The 12,180-nt window shown below is 35.1% G+C and overlaps 1 protein-coding gene across 3 annotated transcripts in view; it reads left to right on the top strand.

Annotated features, from left to right (window-relative positions):
* RNGTT (RNA guanylyltransferase and 5'-phosphatase) overlaps positions 1 to 12,180 on the top strand; it is a 178,346-nt gene that overhangs the window by 8,556 nt on the left and 157,610 nt on the right. For all 3 annotated transcript variants that reach the window (XM_027644994.1, XM_027644995.1, XM_027644993.1), the window contains exons 3-6: positions 3,594 to 3,697; positions 3,831 to 3,919; positions 7,013 to 7,088; positions 10,204 to 10,453. In XM_027644994.1, coding sequence (XP_027500795.1) covers positions 3,594 to 3,697; positions 3,831 to 3,919; positions 7,013 to 7,088; positions 10,204 to 10,453 — 519 coding nt within the window. The remainder of the gene's footprint in view (positions 1 to 3,593; positions 3,698 to 3,830; positions 3,920 to 7,012; positions 7,089 to 10,203; positions 10,454 to 12,180) is intronic.

Raw genomic sequence — 12,180 nt, 5'->3', positions numbered from 1 at the left:
ATTTTCTCAAACCGATCTTATTCATGGTTTAAAGTAATTTAAAATTCTGCATGTATTTTGAAGTTATAGAGAACTTCAGAGACCTACTCAGAACTTCTAAATGTTGGCTTTGTCAGTAATTTGCCACCAGAAAAAGAAATCATGGTGAGCCTTCATAGCCTTTCCACTTGTCACATCTGTCAGTTCTGTTGCAATGCTACAAATTCATCATGTCTTGAGTGACATCAGGTTATTAGAATCTGATAATAAAATTTGTAGCATGAGAATCCCCACTTATATTTTGGTAATTTTGATTAACAAGCAGAACATACAATTTCTCTCAAACTCTCTGTTCTCATCAAATCTCTGGTACTGAACCCTGGTACTGTTAATGAATGGATGCTATTTGAAAACATATGATTTTTTATTTGCCAAGATATTTAGTGGGTTACTGAAGTACTGTATTTGTAGAACAGCAATTTACCAACAAGTCAGCAATGAAATAAATGTGAAATTGAGGCGACCTCAAAAAGTGGATTTTTCCAAGGCAAAAATAGCTCACTGTACTTGGTTCTCATCATTTTACTGCAGTGGGTTTTACTGCTAATACTTTGCAGAATGAATCACTTCTGAAAACTGGTTATTACTTGAGTCCATATAATTTATCTCCCAAATAAAAGACTTCAGACTGAATTTTGGTGAGATATTGCTGTTACCACAGATTTTTGAAGGTACAAGTTCAGCTCATGTGTCTGGACAAAACTTTCTCTAACAAGCTTCCTGTGTGATTCCTTTTCTCATGGAACTGGTTGCTGAAAATCTGAATGTTAGAAACTGATTTGATTAGACATGGCAGCCCCATTTTTCTTCTGATTGCCAATATTGACGTAGTATCTTAATGGTCTCATAAAAAATTGCAGGAGCAATTGGTGACTGTATGAATGATTTTTATTTTTTAATTTCTTTCTTGAGTAGGTATGTTAGTACAATTCATGCTTTATAAAGGTAGTTTTGTTTCTATCACGAAGAGCTAGGACGTTAGTTAGCTCAAAAGAATGGTTGGGCAATTAGTATGCTCAAGTTATAGAATTCCTATTAGGAAAACAACTTATCATATTTCAGCCACATTTTTATTTTTGCAGATAAATTTGGTCAGTGATCTAAACTATTGTCCTCAAGTAAGAAATGCAAGAAAAAAATCCTGAAAGTGGAAGCATTCAGTGTATTGTAGTATGCTCTTTCCTTCCTGGGGAGGATGTTTTCAATTCCCAGTGACTAAGGAGAAACTTTTGTGGTCATGCAGGGGAACCTAGCTAAGCCAATTTAGTTGCAGAGCAGCAGAAGAGCACATCCATAAGGCACTGATAGCTGCAATGTGAGAAAATGAGAAGGAAGGCTTTTATTTTGTTTCCTGTGGTACCAGTGGTTTTTTTGCATTAATTTTTTGAAAATCGTAGCTATAAACTTTGTTATGTTACATAATCCACCTGCTTTTTAGAAATTTCTTTATAATTTTCTTGTGCCTTGCGCTGTCTAAATTGTAGTGTGTTATGTGCAACCAGTCCCATGGACTGAGAGAGAAAATGTTTATGCTTTCTGTAAAGCAAGGAAACTGCTTTCAGGCCTTATGTGCTCTATATGCCATACATGCTTTTATAGCTTTGGATAAATTACACTGGATGCCTCTTGGGTTTAGTGCTCCATGAAATGTGTGAGGAGCAGTGCCACTTCGCAAGATCTTCAGTTGTCTGAGATTGAAATGATTCGTAATAATGGCAAAAGAAGAGCAGTCCAGAAGTCCTACAGGCCTGAATTAAGTAGTCTTGGAGATATTTGCAAAATGCTGTAGAGAATGTAGAGAGAGGAACGTAGTAGTTGAATTAATTGGTTTTTGTATACTTCCTCCAAAATTAATCCTGGCTAGGATTCTGTCAGTCTGTATATTTAGCAGCTTGGTTGAAACTATATATTTGAAGTTTCAGGTGATGCAACATTGTTTTCAGGTGGGCCCTCGTCTGAGGTAGCTTGCATTTCTGCAAAACACAGTAACAGGAGTAAATAAAGTATTCTGAATACAATATATGAAGTTAAAGTAAACAAGGAGAAATTCAGAACTGATTTGGATATTACTTTACAAGTGCTTAATGCTGTTAATATAACATCACGATGCTTTTTAATATTTGATAAATAAAAATAATATGAAAGTACATAAATATTACCAAAGTATATCATCAGAACTTTGAATACATGTATCTCTGTAGATAATTGGAGGTTTTCCTGTAGGGGTCTACTGAACAACATATTTATGTGTAACAGCTGTTTCTGAACTGTATTCTAGTTATAATTGGAATTTTCCTTTTCTGAACTGTGTGAAACCAGTGTTTTACTTTGTAATTCTTCCAGCTGCACTGCTGAATTATTGTCAGTCTGTTAACCTTAAGGTAAATAAAAATTGATCAAAATCCTGGTTTTGAGTATGTGCTAGAATTTTAAATGTATTGAAGATGCAGTATTCTTCTATGGTCTTTCATATGTAATGTGCTTCAGTTTTAATGTAGTTTTAAGTGCACTATTGATGTATCTATAAAAAAGACAAAGCTGTGAAAAATCCTACTTGAAAGCAGGATGTTGAGCGTTTTGACCAAAAGAAATTGCTTGTACTTATAAGACAGAAAATCAGGAATACTTTCAGTGCACAGGTGTGTTAGTGAGCTGTTTTTGCACAGTAATACTGGGAGGTTATTGTTGGTGGAATTTTTATTTGGACCAAGGATCAGTAGGATATGCTTTCCCCGTATTTTCTGTGTGTTTTGTGCCACCCAGTGGAATTTCTGCTTTCCATGATTCTTTTGAAAAACATAGTAACTTCCACAAGGCTCTTTAAAAGCTATAAAATCCAAAAAACACGAAAAAAAGTAAGGTAATGCACAAGGGGACAGGTTAGGGTAGTGAGAGAGCCTGGATCTAGGTACATTGTAACATCTGAGTGGTTGACACCGATGCCTTAATTACTGCCAACATCTTTGAAGATCTGAAGTTGTTTTGCATTTTAGCTTTGAATAAGATGTTTCTGAGAATTTAGGGATTTTTTGTTTTAAACTTGAAAATGTGTTCCTTGTTTTGCATTGTTTTTCACTCTAATAAATGGGTAAATTAGAATGGGTTATTTTTTCTGAGAGTGTACTTACATATAATATGTGTCAGTAGTTAGTTTTTCTTATGGTACTTTCACTGTGCCAGTGCTTAATATTGTTCTAGTTAAAGCATAAGAGCACCTGATTCCACCTTGTTTGTCTTTTTAGCATGTTAAAATAATTCCTTATTAGATATTTCTGCTATTAGCAGATCTTTCTTATTTAGAAGCATCGAAAACTGAAGTTTTTGAATTAATGACCAGTGCTAATTTAGACACCAGCTCTCACAGAGAAACACAGATATCTGCGATGGTGGTAAAATACAGATTTTACGAACAACTACAATATTTAAGAATTTTTAAACTTACAAATGTAGCCTGCAGTTGCTTTTAATTTGAATGTTATCAGGTGTTTAGTGTTAATGCATTGATATTTAAATCGCATATATAAGTTTGTTTTTAATTTTTTGCTTTTTTTAAGGTTAAAATGGGTTTACTGGTAGACTTGACCAACACCACTAGATTCTACGATAGGAATGATATAGAGAAAGAGGGAATTAAATATATAAAGCTCCAGTGTAAAGGGTAAGTTGTATGCACTTTTTGTACCTTTCTTTGGCTTTTAATTTGAAAGATCATGCTGAAGAAATTAATTTTTTTTTCTCTTCTTCCCTTTCCCCCAGTTGTCTCCTGATCCATGTATTCTTGTGTTTTTCAGGCATGGTGAGTGCCCTACACCTGAGAATACAGAAACATTTATCCGTGTATGTGAACACTTCAGTGATAAGAATCCCTCAGAGCTTATAGGTATGTCTTAATATATCCATCTTATATCCATTGTTAGTTTTTACTCTTAGTTTATTTCATATTTACTCATAATTGCAGTTTCTTATTAAAGCAAATTCCTCCCTACAAATCTACGCATACTAGATCTGATTTCTTCTACTGCAGAAACTAGTATGTTTCTGATTTTTGCAGAAATAGTGTGTTTCTGCATCTATCACTTTGATTACCGCTATTGACTTAATGCAGAAAAATATACAGGCTTAAGAACTGTCTACAAATACATGATACTTGCATTGTGGTTTTTAACTTCTGCTGATACAATGCACGTTATGTACTGTGTTGACATTTGATGGTCTGGGTTACTTGAAGTCATATTTGGCAGCTGAATTGCCAGAGATTCTTTAGTAAATCTCACAAAACTGGTAGTAGATATTAGGCTAAGTTTTTGTTCTGTGGTATACTGGCTTCCAGTGAATATTTGAATGTTTGAAGGATACTTTTTTTTACCCAGAGAAAAATAAGTTCTCAGTTTAATTTGTGTTGCTTCTAGTTTTAGGTAAAACCATTTTACTCTGATTTCTGTTAAGCATATTGATGTTCAGCTCTATCAGCTGTCAGAGACAAGAAATGACTTTGCAGATGAGTTTCCATCAGTTGTTGTCATCAATCCTCTTGGATGATAATTTTGCAGCCTTCCTGAGTCTGAGTGTCTGTGTGACTTAGGAGTACATGGAACAGTTGTTTGTGTAAGTGCCATTGCTAAGAACTTGATAAATTAAGCTGATTTGTTCATGCAGTTTAGGATTTGTACAGAATCACAGTACGATAGCTGAAGCTGTTGGAAGGGACCTGCGGAAATCAGCTAGTCAGCTTCCCTTCCTAGAGCAGGAGAGATTTCAGGTTCTGGTGCAAGTTGTGAAATATTGTTGGTGACTGATCCCACTCACTCTCATTTAGCAGATTCTCATTTATCACTACCCTTTCGTAGTTCTTCCATTTGATCCCCAGTAATACTTCAGAACTTAAAATGTTGGTTATGGTCAGAAGTTATATGGAGCATGGGTAGCATGGTGATATCTTATAAATAGCAGACACATTTAACAGATATTTCAACTTATAAAGTGCCATTTTCAATGTTGACTTAATAACTTTTTGATCTCAGTGAATTTTGAAATGTTTTTCCATCAGTTGGATGTTTCACCTTGATGGGAAAAAAAGCAAAAGTCAAGGAAAAAATAATATGTTGACTAAGCTTTTGAATAACATGTGGTTTAGGCTGTCATAGTAAAAGAGAAATGTTAGGACTTTCTGTTTCCCTTCTATGAATTACTGAAACTTCTGGTTTGGGACATGTGTTTCCTCTGACAGAGCATCAAAGGTGTGGAGGATGTTTTTATCAGAAGTGAAAGCAGTCTACAACAGTGCTAGTACTTCACCCTGTGTAATCTTTCCCTTCCAAGCCATTGGTGTCATTGCTGAGATGCTTATCTTTGTCATGTGAATAAAATTATTGACTTAACCTTCTTGGTAGTAGTAACAGCTGCAGGACTTATTGATAGTAATTCTGTGCAATTTCATTCCTGGTGTCAAGATTAGATAGGAAAAGAGAGTGAAATGTGAATGATAAGTGATCAAAATTTTCTATTCAGCGATAACAATATAGGATGGAAATTATTTTTTCAGCTTGAAGGACTGGAGAACTCCTGCCAACTTTAAGGAAGCAAAATGCAAAAACTTTGCTTCAGCAGAAAACAAAGGAGAAATAATTGCTAAAAAAAAATTCTGTAAGGAAGCTAAAATTACAAGTTACACAGTTTTTAATATTTTTAAATGGAAGAATTCAAGAAATTTGTAGTAATTTTTGCCTTGCTCTATTAAGAAGGGAAGCTTGGTGGGGCAGGCACAAAACTTGATCCTCCTACAGTTGATACATACTGCTGTTTACCTGTTTAAAGTTTCTGATTTTTATCACTCTACTCTTTGTAGGTTTTTTTTTTTGATCTCCAGTTGAAAAAAAAAATAGGTTTAGGTTGGATATTAGGAAACATTTCTTCACCAAAAGGTGGAGTTTTCAAGCACTGGAACAGGCTGCCCAGGGAAGTGGTTGGGTCCCCATCCCTGGAGGTATTAAAAAGCTGCATAGATGTGGCATTTAGGGACATGGTTTAGTGGTGGAATTGGTGGTGCTTGGTCAATGGTTGAATTCAATGAACTTAAGGGTCTTTTCCAGCCTAAATGATTCTGATTCTAGGGTAACAACTGAAAGATATGTTAAAAATAATTGAGCTTGCTGTTGGTGGAAACTGTAATGATATTTATAATTTAAAATTCGGTAGGAAAAAGAGGCAACATTTTGCCTGAATCCTTCAAAGCATTTTTAATAGTACAAATTTTCAGGCTGGTGTCTTCATCACTAGGTGGTGCTGTTGCCTTGAGGAAAAAAAAATTTCCGGTGCATTTGACAGGGCATCCCTCCTTTCACCGGGGGATGAATTCAGTAAAATAGAGGCTGAAGACTTAATTCTTTTTTTCTTACATTGAAAAGATAAGTAATTCAAGGTGATTATGCTGTTTTATAGTTTTCTTTTTGTGTTTGGGTTTGTTTTTTTTTTTCAAAATTAACGAGTCTGGTGTTAGCACAGTAATAGCAAATTTGAGATAGGATTGTGGTCTATTGGCACTGCTTTCAAGTTTGAGGTAGGGTAATCGGGATACGATTTTTCTGCCTGATAGTGTGAAATGAATGTCATGCTTGTTGAATCCACTAAAAGCACAATTATTGAATTTGATTGTATTGCCTTTTGATAAACATTTGAGCAGATTTGTGAATCTTATCTATATTAGCCATATTTCAGTTGCATTAAGTTAGTACTCTTGATTGGGATAAACTGAAGTATCCCATACTCTTGCTGTTGCTAATTTGCAACAAGAATGTAATAATTTACCTTTTTAGGCTTATGTGCCTTATGTGGTCTGTGCTGCCGTAATGGGAAGGGAGATAACCCTTTAATGTTACAGATGAAGGTGGAAGGATCCACAACCACACTTGTGCTACTAAATTATGTTTGTTAAAACTGTTTGCAAGTGATTATGCCCTTTTCTTGTCTTGTCTAGGTGTCCATTGTACACATGGTTTCAATAGAACTGGATTTCTGATCTGTGCCTTTTTGGTTGAGAAGTTGGACTGGAGGTAAATTTGAATGTTAATTCCTAGGGATTTGTGGAGAGTGACCAAGGGCATCTTCAGTATGTTTCACTCATTGTCCTGACAGCTATTCTAATGTATTCACTATATATTACTTCAAAATTGCATCATAATCTTGAGCAAACAGCCCATATTAACACTTTTCATATCCCTTGGTACCTAGCCTGTTGCAGTCAAGCAAGGTCTCGTAGGTCAAAAGTCAGCTGTACCTGCTGGGTGTGGGCTTTTAGTAGTGCACTTATTGTATTGTGTCTCTTCTGTGTGACATGTCCCACAGTTGGAGTAAGAATGTAGAGTTCAGAGATGCCTGTAAGGTTATTTCCCTTTTTCATCTTTTTTGTGTAGGTTTGCATGTAGGGGGGGTTTTTAATTATTTTTTGGAATCTGAAGAGATTAGCTAGAGCAACATACTTGCTTCTGAAAGATCAGGGACAGACAAAGTCCTTGTTTCCAGCTTGTTTTTTGACCAAAGTCTACAGTATGCTTCTATGCAGACTCGCCTGTTTTTTCTGTCTTTTAAAAATGTTGATGCCTTCATGTAGAATAGTTATGTTTTTCGAACAACAGTAGCGTAAAAAAGCAGAACAATGCCTGTGCCATGCTGGTGGGCATAACTTTTGCGTGTTTGATAGGATTCACGAAACACTATTTCCTCATTGACAGCTTCCTGTGAAAGTCATGTTTCTTAACAAGCTCCTTAAGCATTCTGATGATATTTCTTTTGTGTGGTCCTTTAAGGGAAGAAAATTCTGCACCTGTTGCAGCTTCTTCTTATGACTGGACATTCAGTTATTTGGTTCTTGGCATGCACATGCAAACTGTTTGCAAAGAACTGGGTAATTTCTGTCTGTTAGTAAACTTGGAATGAAGACATTGGAGTAATGGAGACAGAACACTGTTAGTAGTGGCTAGCTGAATCTTTGTAGGATCCCAGCTGAGTTTGGGGAGTAGACACAAACACATGTATCTTTATAGTATGGTTCCAGCTTTTATTATGAACTAGCAAATTTGGATGCTTTTAATCTAACTATTTAAAAGAAGCATGCAATAATTAAAATTGGTCCTTCATTTTGAAGAGGAAATGCACTTGTATCTGTTTGAATCTCCTGCTTTTATGCAATCTCTATTTTCAAACCTCTGTGGGAAAGGCCTTAAAACTCAACTTTTTTTTTTTTTGCTTCAGGTAGTTAATTGTATCAAGTTTGTTCATCTCTATCAGATTTTTTTGATGTAACATCCAGATTTTTTTGACGTAACCTGGTAGGGAAAAATGTCTACAGCAAAAGAAAGAGTTTTGGCAAGGTGGTAATTAATGCTGAGCACTGTATCAAGATAAATCTAATTTGCTGTATCATTCTTTAATATAAGGCACTGTTATTTGTTGATGAGGAATGAATACAGATGGATTCCTCATCAAAAATAACAGTGCCTTATTTTAAGATACGATGTAGGAGTGTTGCTGATGTATTGTAAATACTGAGGTGTATTTTATAGTTAGTTTTAAGAAAGATCACCCAGCCTGAAAGCTCTGCAGCTAGTGATCAGAAACCTTACTTGATTTGATTTTCAACAACTCATTTTACCCAAAGACTGCTGTGTTTCTAGAACTTGGAAAATTGTTTTCTTTCAATTAGGTTTCTGTACTTGAAATCCATTCCACCTCTTGTGGCTTTCATTGCTGTCTTTTCCAGAAGATTATAGAGTTCCTCTCATATCATCATGGACAAATCTGAGCATCTTTCAGACCCCATCCCTTTTGGTTTGTTTTGTGCTCTCCGTCCTATTCATTACGGAAGATGTGAAATAATCTAAGATAGCAAAGTAAAAAATGGCTTGTGAGTAAGAAATCAGGAGTCTTAGGAAACAGAACAAGGAAGAAAGCTCCTTCTAAACTGACCACCTGATAGTCTTACTCTGGAAAATGTTTTATCTTCTCCTCTTATCAAAGACCAGAGTGAATCAATTACTAGTTCTAAGGCAGTGTTTCTGTCTATTCTGGGAATTTTGGGAGTTTTAGGCTGCTTCCCATACTTTACAGGTTAGACAAAAAATTACATTTTAAATTTAATGTCTCTTTTCCATTTCAGTCATATGTTTTCCTTGTTCCAGTGGCAGGTTATTTTCTTACCTGAAAAAAAAAATCTTTTCACAGCATGTAGTATGTGTTTTGTTCTAATTTTAAGATATGTGGTTGTCAAGAGGCCTGACCAGGGGCATCTACCTTTTGTGATTTTTCCTCTCTTTTATTTAGCAAGATTTCTAAATGTTGATCCATGAAGCATTACTGCTCTGCACAGCCATAATAAATGGAAGAGAATTACCTCTAATGCATTCTGTTAAACATTTACATAGGATCTATGGAAATAGCAACAATAAACCCCTTGTGCTGTGCTTGCTATTGTATATTTTGAGAGTTTTCCTGTTGGCTGGTAAAGGTGCTTGACTGTTAGTTTTGGTTTCTAATTTTTTTGTGATCCAGTCTCCAGTTTATTAGAGCACCTGAAATTAAGTGTTAACTGCATAGTAAAAGGGTTCTGAATGACAGTGTTTTTGTGAGAAAGTTCTGGAAAGAGAAGTAATTTTAAAAGATTGGGATGATTTTTCCCAGTATGGTGGCAAAACCTCTAATGAGAGGAAAGAATTCTTAGGGGGGAAAAATGTAGCCATATTTGAATTTGAACATTTGTGTTTTTCTTCATTACATTTGTTGATATTTTTCTTTGGTCTTTTTTTGTCTTCATTCGGTCCTGAAGTACATACCTATGTGTCACCCATTCCTTCTCTGTAGCAATAATAAAAGTTTTACTTAGATGACCAGCAGACCACTGTGAGTTACAATAAGGAGTTGAAGCAGTGTGAGCTGCAGTTACTTCTGAGAACAAACATATGCAGTGCCTACAGAGTTATGCAGAATCTTGTGCAAGAGCAACTGTTACCAGACTGATCTAAGCATGATGTTTTGAATATAATGGATGTTTTTGCAATTACCACTTTCGAACTTGTTTTCTCAGTCCTAATAAATCTTATGTTTGGTAAGGCATGACATGACTAGAACATGTAAATTAAGCATCCAGAGTGATTTTCAATTTTTATTTGACAGTATCGAGGCTGCAGTGGCTACTTTTGCCCAGGCTAGACCACCAGGTATTTATAAAGGTGACTATTTGAAGGAATTATTTCGTCGTTACGGCGATGAAGATGATGCACCATCACCCCCAGAACTACCAGAATGGTGCTTTGATGAAGATGAAGAGGAGGACGATGATAATGGTAAAACTGGAGGCCAAGAGTCAGAACCTGGATCATCAAGCTCTTCCTTTGGGAAGAGGAGAAAAGAACGCCTAAAACTGGTAATTTTGATTTGGAATTTAGTATTTTAATCGCTAAACATAATTTCATAACCTCATACTCATCAGTTACTAATACTCATTTGCTTGTGCAAATGGGAACTGGAAGTATTATTTTCTAACTGGGAAAAACTGGTAGAGCCATTGCAAGCTTCCTTATGTTTCCTATACGAACCTTGAACTTTAACGTTCAACACTTCAACTGTTCCAGTTGTACAGGTTTCTAAAATAACAATTTTTTTTAAAGTTTGAATTGAGATATTAAAAGCTCTTTTTAATTATTCAGTTTGTCTTTAGAGATTAAGTGTTACTGGGGTTGTATGGAAACAGCTCTTAATTATTTTTTGTAGCCATGTGGACGAAATTCAGAATTTTTTTAATTCGGTGCTCATTTTGTATTCTTACTGTTGGAAATTTTATAGGATTGAGAATTAGATTAGCAAAAAGCAATATGACCTTAAAAAACTCAAGGCTTGAGCTTTAAAATCATATTTTGTTCAAAACTGTGTTAACTGTATAAGAAATATGGCTGATCACTTTTTTTACTTTTGACATACATTTGCATAATTCTGATGAAATAAATTACTCTAGTTACTGTAGTATGGAACTAATACTCAAGTACAAAGAGTATATTTGTATCATCTGAAGATTAATGGTTCAGTTCTCTTTAAATTCCTGACTCTCTTTTTTATTTGCAAATAAAGTAGATTGTTTCTGAGTGCAGAAATTTTTTTTTTTTTTTTGTATATACTGAATTATTTTACTTGTGCTGAGATGTATTTGTTTGCAAACACTTGGAAATCCTCATATTGAAATATGCTGCAAAAAAGCATTTTGTTGTTACTGCAGCTGGTCAACGTGGTTTACAGATGGAATGTGGAAAATATTAGCCTGAAAGGAATACAAAATCCAATCTAAAGAAGAAAGATGGACTTTGAAAACTTTCAAATTGTCCCTCAGCTGGAATAAAAAATTTCCCACACTGTAAATAGCCATAGTAAAAGTATGTTCAGGGATATGGCCATTGCCTCCATTAGCCTTGCAGAAAAACATTGATATCTAAAAATTTTTTTTGGGCTGGAACCTCAAAGCTGTTTTTTTGATGTGCTTTTTGATGCATTAGAAACTTGAGTGTTATGATGAATTCCAATGACAACCACTTTTCATCAAGCATGAAACTCAACCGGTCTGTTTAACAGGCTCTTTCTTATCTGCCACTGTAGTTTTTTTGAAAGCTGGAAGCTAAATTATACGAATAAGCATATTAATAACTAAAAGTTAATTGTGATTTAGAGAATTTATGAAAGAAAGAATCATCTAGTTAATATGCATATTCGTATAATTGAGTTTTGCAGCTCTGAAGGAACATTCTTTGACATGAAGAGGAGGAGCGGGCAGAATTCTTTACCATGGTTCTTGGCTGGCAGATTGGACTGCTTCTTAACTCAGTAGAGATGGATACAATCTATTTGTGATTCCCTGTAAATATGTGATCTACAGGGGGAGAGATTATCAGGTAAATACCTCTTGCTCAGGTATTCTTACTTTACTGTCTAAAGGGCTAAATTTTCAGCATTGTTTTGATGTCCTGGAGCAAATGTTTTCAGCTTTCTGATTTGTTTCTTTCTCTGAACACTTAGGGGTAGACAGAGTCAAACTAGAGGTAGCTGTAGTGATAGCAATGTTCTGGATTTTTTTCATTTTGACTCAAATCTTTGTGGAGACAGAAG

Source organism: Corapipo altera, unplaced genomic scaffold, assembly GCF_003945725.1.
Source record: "Corapipo altera isolate COAL_440 unplaced genomic scaffold, ASM394572v1 2, whole genome shotgun sequence".
NCBI classification, from domain to species: domain Eukaryota; kingdom Metazoa; phylum Chordata; class Aves; order Passeriformes; family Pipridae; genus Corapipo; species Corapipo altera.
This window is presented reverse-complemented; position numbering and strand designations above follow the sequence as displayed.